This window comes from Anser anser (genome assembly GCF_964211835.1).
Source record: "Anser anser genome assembly, chromosome: 20".
Taxonomy (NCBI): Eukaryota; Metazoa; Chordata; class Aves; order Anseriformes; family Anatidae; genus Anser; species Anser anser.
In genome coordinates this window covers 5,178,573-5,193,529 of record NC_139741.1, presented here as the reverse complement: position 1 = coordinate 5,193,529, position 14,957 = coordinate 5,178,573, and the positions used below count along the sequence as shown (strand labels likewise).

Below are 14,957 nucleotides of genomic sequence, written 5' to 3'. Positions count from 1 at the left end.
GGAGGGGGAGCCCGCGGGGGGTAGTGCGCATGCGCGCCGCTGGCACCGCCTCCCGCCCACCCGGCTCGCCCCGCCCCTTTTCCCGCGCAGGCGCGGCGCAGGCGCGGAGGAGGAGGGCGTGCGCGCAGGCGCGTGGCCGCCGTCACGTTCCGGGGACGGGGGGGGGGTGGGGGGGTGGGGTTAGAGCAGCGCGGTGACGTCACGGCGCGGGGCGCTGGTTTTGGCGCGCCGGCAGAGGGCGCGCGGAGAGCGCGCCTGACGTCACCGCGGCGGGGGCCACGCCTCTTAAAGGTGCAGTGCATCCGGAAAACGGGGGGGCGAATTGCGGGGGGCACCCAGGGGGTGGGTGCTGGGGGGGGGGGGGAGCAGCGTGGGGAGCACCCAGGGGTGCTGCAGGGAGCACCCTTGGGTGGGGGGCGCGGTGCCCAGCCCGGGGGGGGGGTTACAGAGTGGTATGGGGGGGTTACAGGGCAGTAGGTGCCCCCACCCCCACCCCAGGGACCCCCCCGTTACCCCAAGGACCCCCCCCCCATTACCCCAGGGACCCCCCCCCACGACCCCCCGGGCGCCCCCCTCCCCCCCCCCGCTCAGCACCACGCCGGGATTTCTTCTAAAACACCGCTTTTTTATTAATGAACCGACCAAAAGATGGGGGGGGGGGGGCTCCTCTGAAAAGGGCGGGGGGGGGGGCACACACCCCCTGTGTGACACCCCCAGCCCCAGCCGGGGGTGGGGGGACACACAGGGACACAGCCGTGCCCGGTGCCCCCCTGCCCGCCCTGGCACCCCGGGGCTGGGGGGGGCCTGGATCCGGCCCCCGTAGGGTGCCAGGACGTGCGGGTTTTTTTTTTTTGGGGGGGGGGGGGACACGGGGACACCCCCATAGGTGCCCCCCATCCCCCGGGAGGGTGAAGCAAGCAGGGGGGGGACACACCGGGGGGGGCAGCATGCTGGGGGCACTGGGGTCAGGAGGGGGTTGGGGGTGGGTTGGGGGCACCCCGAGCCCCCCCTCGTGTGTCCCCCCCCCAAGGACACCCCATTACCTTGCTGGCTGCCCCCCCCCCACGCCCCCCCTGGCACCTTCAGGCTGCCCCCCGGGGAGCCCTGCCCTTCCCTGGGGGCTCCCCGCAGCCTCGTGCCCCCCCCTGCCCCATTTGGGGGGTGCCCTCCATCGCTGGGGCTGGGGGGGACGGACTCAGCACCCCCTGCCCACCCAGAACAGGGGGGTCAGGGGGGGCTGGGGGAGACCCCACGGGGGTCTTGGGGGGGGTTGGGGTGGCGGGGGGGGGGGGGGGGGCTCCCGCTGGGGGCTCCTTGCGAGAGGTGTGCCTGGCCCCCTGGGGGGGGGGGGGGGCAGCAGGCGCGGGGGGGGCTCAGGAGGGGGCTGCGGCACCCTCGCCTAGATGGACACCTCGTATTCCCTCGTCTCCTGCAAAGGAAACAGACTGCGAGGGGTTGGACACCCCCTGGTGCTGCGGGGTGCCCGGGGCGGGGGTGAGCCATCTCCCACCCCCTGTGGTTTCGGGGGGGGGTGGGGGGGGGATACGTCCCATCCCACGCGTGGTCCCCGGGTGGGCGCCTCGTCCTACAGATCCCAGGGATGGTGCTGCATCCCGTGTGGGGGGCGTTGGAGGGCTGTCCCACCCCGTCACAGCGCCGGGATGGGTGTCCCACCCCGTACAGGGTCCCCGAGGTGGACGTCCCATTTAATGGATGGCCCCGGGGATGAACATCCCATCCCATACACGGTCCCATCCCATACACGGTCCCGGGGACGCACGTCCCATCCCATACACGGTCCCCAAGATGAACGTCCCATGTAATAGACAGCCCCAGGGATGAATATCCCATCCCATAAGCGGTCCCCGAGATGTACGTCCCATCCACTGGGTGGCCCCAAGGGTGCACGTCCCACCCCATACAGGGTCCCCGAGACCTATATCCCATCCTATAGATGGCCCAGGGGACGCGCGTCCCATCCCGTACACGCTCCCCGAGACCCATATCCCATCCCACTCATTCCCCACGGGGTGCACGGGCTCCTGGCTGCACACCCCCAACACGCAACCCCCGGGGGCACACAGCCCAGGTCCCTGGTGTGGTCCCGGGGGGGGGGGTCCACACCCCCGGCTATCGGGGCAGGGGGGGGCCGGTGCTTACTCCGGTCTCGTAGGTGGGGTTGTCGAACGCCGACTCCACGGTGATGTGGTCGTAGGGGTGCGAGCCGGCGAGGGGCAGCTGCAGGGCCGGCTTCCCCTGGAGCCTGCGGGGAGACGGAGCCGGGGGGGGGCAGTGGTGGGGGTCGGGGCCGGGGGGGGGCCCGGCTGGGTGCAGGGGACCCCCCCCCAGCGGGCACTCACTTGGAGAAGTAGAGGTAAACGCCTCCGATGAGCAGGGCCACCACCAGCACGGGCAGGAAGACGGCGATGGCCACGTTGGTGCCCTCCAGCGCCGGCCCCGAGGGCACAGCCTTGGCCACGGCTGCCCCGGGGGGGAGCGGGGGGGGCTCAACGGGGGGGCACCCAGCAACGGCTGCACCCCCGGGTGCCCACCGCGCCCTGGCACCCAAGGGTGCCCCAGCAAGCCCTCAACCGATTTCCCTTACCATCCAGGTTGCGATTGCTGTAAAACTCATCGTAGGAGGCTGGGGAGAGAAAGGAGCCGGCATCAGCGGGGAGCAGCGGGGGGGGGTCCGCAGGGGTGCCGGGGCGGGGGGTGGGGGGGTGGGCGTCCGCTCACCCGCCTTGCAGATGGGAGGAGAGCCGCTCCAGCGCGAGGGGTGCCCGGGCAGGCAGCGCAGGCTGCCCTCGCCCAGCAGCGCCCGGCCGGCGGCGCAGGAGAAGCGCAGCGTGGCCCCCGCCGGGTACAGCCGCCGCTCGGGGCTCTGCCGCCCGCCCGCGGGCACGCCGGGGTTGTGGCAGGGCTCGTACGCCTCCGCTGCGGGCGAGGGCACGGCCTGGTCAGCACCCGGCTCGTCCCCAGGGTGCCACCAGCCCCCGGGGCGCCCGACTCACGAATGCACTTGGGCAGGCGGTCGCTCCACTTGGGTCCCCCCGAGGCGCGGTCGTGGCAGGTGAGGAGCCCGGCGCCCGCCAGGACGTAGCCCTTGTCGCAGACGAAGCGCACGGTGGCCCCCACCGGGAATTTGGGGCTGGAGACCACCCTGCGGCTGTGCTCGGCGTCCCCGGGGTCCCGGCAGGTGGTGACTGCGGGCGGGAGGGACGGGGCGGTGAGGGCGGCCGCGGGACGGGGTGGCAGGAGGGGACGGGGGGGGGGCGCGTGTCCCCGCTCACCCCGCTCGCAGGAGGGCAGGTCGCCACTCCACGTCAGGTCCCAGTGGCACATGAGCAGGTCGGTGCCGGCCAGCTCGAAGCCGGGGTAGCAGTGGAAGGTGACGACGGTGCCGTGCAGCAGCTCGGGCTGCGAGGCCGTCTTCCAGCCGTTGGCGATGTCGGGCAGCTCGGGGCACGTGTCGTTGCGGGGCACCTCTGCGGGGACAGCGGGGTGAGAAGGGGACGCGGGGAACGCCAACACCCGTCCCCGCCGCGGGGCTCACCGGAGAAGTGGATGACGAAGCCCTGCCGGTAGGCGAAGACGCCGGCGCCGGGGTCGGACTGGAACTGGATGGTGACATCGGCGCTGGAGGCGAAGAGCTTGAAGCGGCCGCGGGCGCCCGTGTACTGGCCCAGGATGCGCGCCGTCAGGTCGTCCCCGTCGTAGAAGGTGAGCACGTCCCCGGCGCCCAGCCGCAGCCTGGGGAGCACACAGAGCACGAGGGCAGGGGATGCGTGGGTGTCCCCCCCACCCCATCCCCGTGCCGCAGACCCCCCCCCCGCACTCACACGCGGACGTCCAGCATGACGCGCTTGTCCTCCTCCACGTGCAGCCCCCAGATGCAGTCCTGGCCCTTGCCGTACGCCTCCGGCCAGTTGGGCGACAGCACCACGCCGGCCGCGTCCGTCAGCTCCCCACTGCACACCGCTGCGGGCGCACGCCGGGCTCGGCACCGCCGTGGGGGCACTCGCCACAGCACCCACCATGGGTGCCCACCACGGCATCCCGGTTCCAGCACCCACCATGCCCCCCCCCCCAGCTCCAGCACCCGCTTTGGCGCCCCAAATCTTGCACCCAGCATCGTGGCACTTACCTCCAGCACGTGCCATGCCATGGTGGCTCCACCATCCCTGGTGACCCATCCCCATCTCCAGCACCCACCAGCTCCAGCACCCACTGCACCCCCAGCTCCAGCACCCACAGCCCCCCGTCTCCGGTGCCCACCGCGGCACGCCGGCTCCGTCTCGTTCCACTGCGGGTCGCTGGGGTCGACGCACTCGATGATGGTGGAGCCTTGCTCCAGCGTGTAGCCAGGGTCACAGCTGAACTCCACCGTGGTGCCCACGGGGTACCGGGGGTCACTGGCCGTGAAGTTCCCGTACTTGACGAAGGGCTCGTAGCAATGCCCCTGCTCGAAGGCTGTGGGCACACGTGCAGAGGTCTGTGGGGTCCTGGGGGGGGTGTGGGGATGCCCCAGTGCCTCCCCCCTGTGACCCGAACCCATACCCTCGTAGCGCAGCGCCATGCCTGCGGCGGCCCCGCTGCTGTCGGTGGTGAGCTCCACGAAGAAGTGGCGCCCGGTGCTGAGCAGCCCCTCGATGGGCAGGTACTCCACCTCGTAGGAGTCGTACACCGGAGGTGCCTCCACGTTGTTCCCGTTGCGGATGATGAGCCTGCCAAGGCGCCGCAGGGTCAGGGTGCTGCACCAGCCCTGGCCAACAGCACCCATCCTTGGGCATGGCCAACAGCACCCATCTCTGATCATGGCCAATGACACCCGTCCTTGGATATGGCCAAGGGCACCGACCCTAGGACATGGCCAACGGTGCCCATGCCTGATCATGGCCAACGGCACCCAGCCTTGAGTGTGCCCAGTGGTCTCCATCCCCCGGTATGGCCAACGGTACCTTTGAATATGGCCAACAGCACCCATCATTGAACACGGCCAACGGCACCCATCCTTGGATACGGCCAACAGCACCCATCCTTGAACACGGCCACCGCCTCTCCTTGAGCACGGCCAACATCACCCCTCCTTCGGCATGGCCAACACCTTCCATCCCCTCGCATGGCGTGGGGCTGTCCCGAGGTGCCCCCTCTCCCCCACTCCCACCCCGTGCGGACCCAAACCTGTCATCATCCTCGGCCAGCGAGACCTTCTCGAAGTGGAGGTGCAGGCGGTGGCCGGCGGGCGCCTCCAGCAGCCAGTGGCAGGTCAGGTTGTTGCTGTAGTTCCCGGGGAAGCCGGGGGAGACGACGCGTCCCACCGTGGCGTTACGGACCGCCCCGCCGCACGCCGCTGCGGGATGGGCAGGGATGGTCAATGGGTGCTTGAGTGGCACCGGCCGCGTCCCCGCAGGAGGCTCACCCATGCACTGGGGCTCACCCATGCACTGGGGCTCGCGGGCGCTCCAGAAGGGCCGGGTGGCGTTGCGGCAGGTGAGCAGGCGGGCGCCCTGCAGCTGGTAGCCCGCGGCGCAGCGGAACCGGGCGTCCCCGCCGGGGTGCAGGCTGCTGACCGAGACGTCGCCGAAGGCGGGCCGTGATGGGAAGGGGCAGCTCAGCAGGTAGGCTGGGGGCGGGTGGCGGTGTCACGGGGCAGGACGGACCCCTCCGGACCACAGGATGGGGGTCCTGCACCCAGCCCCCATCCCCAGCCCCCTGCATATCGGTAATATTGCTGATGGTGCCCACTGAGAGCGTAATTTTTCGTGCTAATTATCTCTCCATTAGCGTACCTCACCGGTCAGTGCCTGCTTAACCCGGCGGCGGCACGGCTTGCCGTGCTGCGGATTGGTGCCACACCAACGGGGGCACCCCCCAGGGACAGGGAGCACCCCGCGGGGTGTCAGCCGTGCCGGCAGCGCCCCGTACCTTGGTAGTGGAAGCGGTAGGAGCCGGGGCTGGTGGGCTGGGGGCTCTGGAAGCGCAGGGTGAGCAGGTTGGCGGGGCTGCGGATGACCTGGGCCCGCAGCAGGAAGGACTCGTTGGCCAGCACCGCGGGCTCCAGACCCGCCGCGCTCTCCACCGTCAGTGTCTCGCCCTCGGCCAGGCTGATGTTGTGCACCTGGGGAGGGGGGGGGACGGGGGGGTTGTCACCGCGCTCCCCGGCAGCGGGATCTCCCGCGGTTGATAGCGCGCCGGAGCTTGTCCGCGCAGGGCAGCGCCTTTCAAACACGGTTAGCACCGCCGTAAATCTCCCCGTGGCACATGGAGCAGCAAGAGCCCAGCCGCCGGTTGTGCCGGAGCCCTGCGGCACGGCCGGGCCCGCGGCAGCCAGGCGTGTGCTCCAGCACTCCGGAGCAATTTGCTGTTAATGATGTTAATTAAGCAGCGCTGCGCGGTGATGAACGGCGGCACCAGTGAGCGCTGCTCTGCGAGCTGGGGCTGAGCGCGGAGCAGCAACCCCGTGCTGCTGCCTGCTGCTTGCAGGCGGCTTTTGGCGATGCCAGATTGGGTCAGTGCCGTCGTTAATTAAATCCTATATTGCTTCTTCATCAACAGGTGCCAGCCGTGGCAGCCGACAGCCACGGGGCATCGCGCCAGCCCCGAGCACCCACGTCTCTGCTCTGGAGCCCGAGGGTGGGAGATGCCCTGAGCTGTTTCTCCTGGGACAGTGGCACAGGGATGGGGACAAGGACAGGGACGGGGCCGTCTGCTCTCTGCGCCCTGCAGGGCCACGCGTGGAGTCAGGGATTCGTGCCCCGGGCCACCCGCAGCTCACCTTGATCTCCACGCCATAGCCAGGGTAGACGGAGATGGTGTAGGTGCAGTCCAGGCTGCTGTCATACGGGGCACCGGCCGGCTCTGGGGACACCAGCCAGCCCTCGGGGCCTGCCAGCGTCCGGTTGCACGGGGCTGGTGACAAGGAGACCCCCGCGTCAGCCCCGTGTCTTTCTGGCCCCCCCCATCTCCCTCCCGGCGCTCACCTGGCCCCTGCAGCGTGGTGACGGTGGTGGTGGTAATGGTGGAGGTGGTGGTGGTCCCCTCCTCGTCCCCAGAGACCCCAGTGCCCCCCGGGGACGTGCCGGGGGTGGTGGGCACCCGGCTGGGGGCTGCGGGGCTCGATCCTGACCCCGCAGTGGGTGACGGCGAGGGGTCTGCGCCCGGCGTGATCCCCCACGGCTCCCCCCACGGCCCCGGGCGCTCTGCCGGCGTGGTCAGGGGGGCGGTGGGGAAGGCGGCACGGGGCAAGGCGGGGGCACGAGGAGGGGACCGGGGGGCTGGGGGGCCAGGGGCTGGCCGCAGGGCATCAGCAGGCAGTATGGGGCCGGGAAGGGCGGGCGGGAAGGGTGCCTGGGCCAGGTAATCCTTCTTCAGGAAGGCCTCGTGCAGCAGGTCCTCCAGCAGCGGGTGGTGGTTGAGCAGCTTCAGGGTGGGCGCCGTGCTGACGAAGTGCGCCTCGGCCTCCCGCTCGGCCGGCGTGGGCAGCGCCGTGGGGTCCCCCTCGGCCTCCGAGCTCTCCCCGGCCTTCCCCTGCAGCCCATTGAAGCCTGGGGGAGGAGAGAGTGAGGGGTGGTGGGGACATGTGCTGCACCACAGGCTGGTGCTGCACCACGGAGGGCACCTGCACCACGCAGGGCTGATGCCACACATGGTGACACTACGGTGCCACCCGGACCTTTCGGCCATGCTCCCAGCACAGCGGTGCTGCGCCACGGGGAAGAAAGCGAAGGCACGGGGACCGAGGGCTGTCAATAAAGCTGATCGCTTTCTCCAGACACGTTCCCGGGTAAGCAGGGCCTGAGCCACGGCAGCAAGCGAGCGCATCACCCGCACACAGCAGGGCTCTGCCGCACCTCGCCCCAGTGTGCTCTTCACCGGGGCAGTGTGGGCAATTAAGGCTTGGCTAATTAACGCACAGCTGTGTCACGCTGCACGTTAAGGGGTGCCCTCCTATCCTCTGAAATCAGCCCTGCTGGGGGCAGCCCAGGCCTCAGCTTGTCCTCTCCATGGCAGGGAGCCCTCAGGACCCCCATCCCCATGGCGCAGACGTGCAGGGGGCTGCCACGGGGCCGTCACCGGAGCCCCAACGCTGGGACCGTGCCCCACCAGCACCCCAAAAAATGACAAACCGAGCCCCCTCTCTGCTGCCACCCACAGCCCTGGGGACCCCCCTGTGCCACCTCCCAGCCCCCTGCGCATCAACGCCCGGCTCTGCAAACACCCCAATTAACCCAAATGAGAACAGGATTTCATCAGCCCTAACGAGCCACTGAGCCACCGTGGGGTCTGGGGGGGGGGGGGGGCTCAGCCCTCAGCCTGGCCGTGCTGTGGTGCCGGGGGGGTGACGGTGACGCTCAGCACCCCGACGTGGCACGGAGCAGGGCGCATGGGCACATCTCGCCGCGCGGCGCCGCGCACTGGCGCTGATGACACGATACTGCCAATTACCGGGTAATTATACTGAGCCGTAGCAGGGCAGGGCCCCGCAAAGATTAATTACTCTGCGACTGCCACTTTTAAGGGACTATTAAGAGACATTAGCTTCGGAGAGCAGCGTGGGGGGAGCTGCTGGGTGCTGCAGCTGTCCCCGCCGTCCTGTCACCCTGTCCCCGCGTGTCCCCCCCGCTGCTGCCACCCCCCCAGTAGTCCCCCCGCTGCCCAGGGGGTGAGCGCCCAGCCACAACGCCTCCGCGAGCTTAACCTGCCCCCCGGCACCGCCAGAATTATTTTCTAATAGGATCCATTTATTAGAACATAAAAGTTAATGAGTTTATATTGAAGGGCGCCAAAAAGCTCTTTTAGGCTTTTATATAGCAGATCGGTGCCCCGGGCCTGGTCCTGCGCCGCTCGCGAGCTGTCCCACGCAGCAAACGGGGGTGCTGGGGCAGAGATGTCCCCCCCCCCGGCCCCTCACACCCCCTGCCCACAGCATCTCGCCTGCTCAGGGCGTTGCGGGCACGGCGGCACGCATCCGAGCTGTGTGGATGGGGCAGGGCTCCTAGAGCATCCTTAGGTTGGACACCACGGTGCCCTGGGTGCCACGGGATGCTCGCGGTGCCACGAGGGTGTTTTGTGTGCCACAAGGGTGCTCCAGCTACGTGGGGATGCTCTGGGTACCAGGGGATGATTTTGGGTAGCAGGGGATGCTCGGGGACTGGGGATGCTCCTGACCCTCGGGGGACACGGGGTGCTGGGGGCACCGCAGAAAACCAGAGCGTGCCCAGATGCCACCACCATGCCCCTCAAGCACCGCGGGGATTACAACCTCCACCTCCACAGACGTCTCTAAGCAGCTTATCTCCAGTGACCGTGCCATGGCTGTGCCCCTCCTGGGTCCCTAAGGTGGGTGGGGGCTGGTGACAGAGGACCCCTGCTACCCAGCACCCTGGGGCCTGGTGCTCTCGGGGGGGGGGGGGGGGCAGAGACCCTTCCAAAGGGGTCGTTCCGTCCCCTTAGGTGCCCTCTTGGCATGCGGGGCACGTGGCTGCGGCCGGGCCGGGGTCCTAATCCGTCACATCGGCTTTGCCGAGCGGGAGTCTATTAACGGCGGCCGCGAGCCGGAGAGATGCTGGAGACTAATCCGTCTGCGGCGGGCGGCCGCCCCCCCGGCAGAAATCAATCGCGGCTGGTGTCGCAAATAAATAAATAAGCAGGCACGCAGCCGCCCGGGGAGCGCCGATCAATACGGCCGGCAAATAAAGCAATAACACAGCGCCCGGCAAAGCAGCCGGGACGGGGCGAGACGCTCGGCTGCCCCAGGCAGCGGCCCTGCGCCGTGCCTCAGTTTCCCCATCCTGGGGGTGGTGGCACGCAGCCGGGGTGCAGGATCGGTGCAGGGAGCTGGGTCCCCTGCCCGGAGCGAGGGCAGGGGCCATGGACATGCAGGAGCCGAGGTTTATTTTCCAATTTAAAACCAATCTGGCTTTGCCCCCGTGGCCAGGGCTGGCAGCTGTGATGAATGAGCTGTCAGGCAGCCGGCGCCACGCTCAGCACCCCGCGGTCCCCAGCCACCATCCCCCAGTCCCCAGCCACCCTCCCGTGGTCCCCAGCCACCACGGGCACGTGCGGTGCCACCAGACTGAGCATCACGAGCCGCGGGGACGTGCCTGAATGATGGCAGCTCCCCATCTCTGCCACCTGCCTCGGTGTCCCCAGGGATGGGGACGTGGCGCGGGGACTGGGACACCCTCCTGGGTGCCCAGGAGCAGGCAGGGAGCGTGGGTGGGAGCAGGCAGGGACGGGCACCCGTGGGTGGGCGCAGGCAGCACGCGCAGGCAGCACCAGGATGCAGGTGGGTGGCGCACGAGCACGGATGGGGGTGGGTGGGCACATGCAGACTGCACGTGGGTGCAGGTGGGCACCACCCTGGTGCCTCCACGACCAAACCGGGGCTGCTGTCCCCTCTCCGGGGAGGTGACAAGCAGGGACAGGACCCGGTCCAGCAGCAGGGGACACACGAGGGGCTGCCCCCGGGGACACCGTGGGCGAGCGCGGCTTCCAGCCCCGGCAGCTCGCGGCACAGCCCGGCTTTAATATTCATGGTGGCGCTCGCAGGGAGGCGTTTGACCTTGTATGTTTTGCGATTCTCCTTGAATTGAACAGTCATTTACCCGCTGACACATGTCACATGTCGCCGCAGTCGGTTCCCCGGAGCATCGCGGCCGAGCCGCCAGCCGACATCCAACTGCGCCGCCGGCACGCGCTGCGACGCACCGGCACCGAGCCCCCTGGCACCCAGCACCGCCGGCACCGAGCAGGGAGCCTGGGGGCTCTGGGGGGGGTCAGCCTGTCCCCTTCCTCCCTTGGTGACCCCAGACTGGGGCCACCGATGGGTTGGGGCCCCGGGGAGGCTGGTGCCCCGGGGTCGCAGTGTCCCCATCCCCTCTGTGCCGCCCCTGCTCCCGGCGGCGCTAATGCATTTGTACGGCGATTTCCATGAGCAGCGGCGATGATAAATTGCATGTCTGCTGCTATTTCGGACCTGATCGCTGTCGCCACGCACGCTGCCGGAGCCAGCCAGCCTCGCGGCGGCGTTTCCCCCCTCCCCACGCACACAGCGCCCGGAGCGGCCCCCCCTCGGCCCCCCCAGCCGTGTGCCAAAATCCCCCACAACAGCCCCCCCCGTGTCACCCTGGGGTGCCAGCCCCATCCCCTGGCTGCCAGGCTGAGCTCGGGGCTGCATGGAGCAGCCTCAATGCTGTGCACGGGCGACTGTTTTGCCCCAGTTTTTGTGTTCCTCCCCCCCCCCCCCGGCTCCCCGTCCCTGCTCCTGCTGCCAGCGACCAGAACCGAAAGGCGGCGGTGCTCGGCGCACGAAATCCGCTCGTCGGGCTCCGCGTTCGGCTGCTCGGCCCCGACAGCCTCCCCGCAGGCAAAACCCAGCCCCAGCAGGCGCCGAGCTGCACGGGGACGCTTCTGGGGGTGCCAAACCGCTCCCCTATTCCCCCCACCAGCCCTTCAGGATCATCCCCCCCCCGGCATAAAGCCCTGCACCCTTCCCAGCGCCCCATCATAGCTCTGTTTGCGTAGGGCCTACACTAACAGCAGAGCCACCCAGCTCGGCCTGGAAGCCACCGAGGGCGGACGCTACGGCCCCCCCCAGGGGACCACAGCGGCTGGGGACAGCCAGACCCCCCCCCTGCCCGGGGACAGCCCCCGCGCAGCGCCGGATGATCTGGCATTTCGAGCACCTCTCTCCATTTTTCACGGGGTCACAGCGGCGCTCGCGCGGCTGATTAATATTTGATCCCTTCAGAGCAGCTCGTTACTGCATTTAAATTATATCCGTAATAACCCCCAGCGGCACGGCGAGCGGGCTGAGGGCTGGACGTGTCCCCAGCACCAGGACGCTGTGCCACGGTCACCGCCACCGCGGGGAGCACGGGGCCAGGTCCCGGCAGGGGCCAGGGCCAGCAGGGAGCTGGGGACACCCCCGGCCCCCTCCAGGAGCCCTTTAGGGAGCAGAACCCCAGCACGAGGAAGGGCTGCTGCCGCTCCCGAGCCGCCGCCGCCTGTTACTGGAGAGAATCCATTACCTCCCTGGTTATAGGCAGCTTTCAGAGGCAATCTTTCAATTGTGCGCATTTAAAGAATTGATTGGAAGCTAAATTATCCTCTCCTGCCGGATCCACCGGAGACACAACTTCATCCACCTCCCCGGGGCAGCCGCCTGCGCCCCCAAAGCCCCCAGCCCACCCCGGGCACCGCACAGCACCCGACGGCCCCGGCGAGCCCCGTGCCAGCCCGGGGGTCCCCAAAACAGCCCGGGAGGGTGGTCCCCATGCCCCACAGCCGGCCCCGCTGCCCTTGCCGTGCCCTTCGCAGCGCACAGCCTCCTGGCACCCCACGGCAGCAGCACCATGCCTGGCGCGGAGCCCAGCGCCGGATCCATCCCCGGTGAGTTTCCCAGGCGAGGGGTTGCCACTGGCCCAGCCGCGCTCGCCGTCCCCGTGGGGCACCCCTGCCCTGCTTAAGAGCATTATCCAGATAATCCCGGCCTGGCAGCTCGGCGGCGTGGCGGCGATGCACTCCTCCAAGGCACGCAGGGGACGAGTGCGCGCTCGGTTAATTACCGAAGCAGATGCTCGCTCGCTTCCTTCCCCGGCCGCCTCCTTGCACGCAGAGCCCCTCGGGGGGGGCACAAAGACCCCCAGCCAGCACGCACACAGACCTCAGGCCCCCAAAACACATCGCTGCCGTGGGCACGGTGCGCCTCGCTGAGGATGGATGGAGCAGCAGAGCTGGGGGGGCACTGCCAGGCCCTGCGCCCCCCAGCCTCGATCCACGCCGCCTGCCTTCGCTCCTAGGACCCCTCATCACAAGCCAGACCCTTCAGCGTGGCAAAGACCCTCCAAAATCCAGGCTGCTGGGGTTTCAGAGCTCGGGTGCCGTGGGGAAGGCGGGATGGAGCCGTGCCCTGGTACCGCAGCCGCTCGCTGCGGCAGCGCCACGGAGCTGCCCCGGTGGGCACCGGGGAGGGGGGAGCCAGAGCTGCCCCCCAGGCGGGGACAGCCCCCAGGGCACAGCACGGGGGGGCTGGCAGGAGAGGGACAGGGTCAGGCCCTTCCTTACCACCACCTGAGGACGTTTCCAATCCCCTGGCCTGGCCGAGGGCTCCGAGTCCCCGTCCCCATGCCACGTCCCCACCACGCACCGGCCCCGATGCCGAGCCAAGGCCATGCCGAGCATGGCAGTGCCACAAAATTCCATGCCAGGCTGGGACCCCCACCTTACGGGGAGGTGGGGGGGGGCTGACCCCACAGGCAGCCCCAGGCCCTGACACCACATCGGGGGGGGGGGGGCACAGGGCGGACGGGACCCCACCGCTCCCAGCACCTGGAAGAGCTCAGCACCTCCCAGGGCATCCCTACCTCTACCGCTCGGGGAAATACACATGCGGAGTTTAATTAACTTTATTGATATTCAGAAATTAGGGGACTGACTAGAGGTAATTGCTCATTAGAAATCATTAAACTGACACAGCAAGCACCAGCCTCCCTCCGGGGAATCCTGCCCTGCCCAGGGCCCCTCTCCCAGGCCAGAACCACCCCAAACGGAGCCAGGGACGCGACCCCCCCCTGCATCCCCACCGCCCCCCCAGCAGAACAGGGCTCACCGCAGCCTCACCCCAAATTTTCACCCCAAGTGGGGGGGGTCCCCATACATCCCCCCGAGGAATAGGGCCAGGCCAGCGGCCCCGGGGTGGCGGGGCGAGCCGGGAATAGCGGCGGGCACGGGGCCACGGCGTCCTTCCCGGCTGGGCTCGGCGGCCAGATGGGAGTTTATGTAACTCCCCGCACGGCTGCTCCCTGCGGCTGGCTCCGCCGCGCAGCCTGCGCCCCACGGGGACGGACCCCCCCCCACCAGACCCCCATCGCTTGCGCCACGGCGGATCGGGGCGCCCCAAACCTTGCCAGGTCCCCTGATTGATTTTTTTGGGGTGGGGGGCGGCCGAGCCGCACGGCGGTGACGGTGCCCGTACCCATGGGTGGTTTTAGGGCCGGCGAGGCGGGGAGGGGGGGGGGGGATGCGGGCGGTGGTCCTCCCCCTGGGAAAAGCCACCCCCCGCCCTTCCCCACGCCTCCCCACCACCCTCCCCGCACCTCGGGGTCACCCCAAGCGTCGCAGCGGCCAAAAAGCCCCCCCCCAACCCACCCCCCGCCATCCTCCCCCAGCCCCACAGCGGGGGCTGCACGGAGGGAGCGGACCCCAATGGGGCGTAGCCTGCCCGGGGGGATGGGGGAGGGCTGCGAGGGGCTGGGGGGGAGCGGGTCCCCCCGGGCGGTGCCGAGCCGTGCTCCGTGTACCCCCCCGTGCCCCCCCCCCACACACACTTTTCACATCCCGGTAAAGGGGGCTCTCCCCGGAGCCCCCCGGGGGCAGCGTCGCAGGCTGCAAAGCCCCCAAAAAAAATATTTTTTTTTTTGGGGGGGGGATGCCAAGATTACCGCTTGTTGGGGGGGGGGGGGGGGGGGCAAGGAGAGGGGTGACCCCACCGCACCAGGAGGCTGGAGAGGAGGTGGGGGGGGGCTCAAGTTGGCAAAGTTTGGAGCGGGGCCACCTGCACGGGGGGGTGTCGGATGGGTACGGGGGGGGGGTTGTAAAATATTGGGGGGGGGGGGGGGTCTCTTACCGTGCGCGGGGGCGCGGAGCAGCGCGGCGAGCAGCGGCGGCAGCAGCAGCAGCAGCGCGCCCATGGCCGGCGGCGGCAGCACCGCGGACAGCTCCGCGCTGCGGGCGGGGCGGGGGGGGGGGGGACACACAACGGGAACCTCCCCCCCCCCCCCCAACACCACCGCCCGTCCCCTCCCCTCCCAACGCCCCGAGTGCGGCGCCCGCCAATCCTGCGGGCTGCAAACGGGGGGGCTCCTCCCTGCGCCCCCCCCCCCTCCTCCTCCGCCGCCGCCGCCTCCTCCCCGCCCAGCGCCGTAACGCCGAGATGCTGGGGGAGGGAGGCT

General features: G+C 69.6%; 1 protein-coding gene across 2 annotated transcripts; it reads right to left on the bottom strand.

The window, feature by feature from the left end:
• Positions 1-1,291: 1,291 nt before the first annotated feature.
• On the bottom strand, positions 1,292-14,738 carry SEZ6 (seizure related 6 homolog). Of its 2 annotated transcripts, none has more exons than XM_083806084.1 (17): positions 14,633-14,738; positions 6,984-7,547; positions 6,779-6,912; positions 5,929-6,121; positions 5,441-5,626; positions 5,185-5,353; positions 4,561-4,727; positions 4,279-4,473; positions 3,843-3,981; positions 3,557-3,753; positions 3,294-3,488; positions 3,015-3,206; positions 2,740-2,937; positions 2,606-2,644; positions 2,361-2,481; positions 2,161-2,263; positions 1,292-1,429 (listed from the first exon to the last, which is right to left on the bottom strand). In XM_083806084.1, exons 1-17 carry the CDS (start codon positions 14,694-14,696, stop codon positions 1,400-1,402), a joined length of 2,886 nt encoding a protein of 961 aa, XP_083662210.1. In that variant the 5' UTR covers positions 14,697-14,738; the 3' UTR covers positions 1,292-1,399. The 2 variants fall into 2 exon arrangements, with proteins under 2 accessions (XP_083662210.1, XP_083662209.1); XM_083806083.1 differs by having other exon boundaries at positions 1,300-1,445.
• Positions 14,739-14,957: the final 219 nt, after the last annotated feature.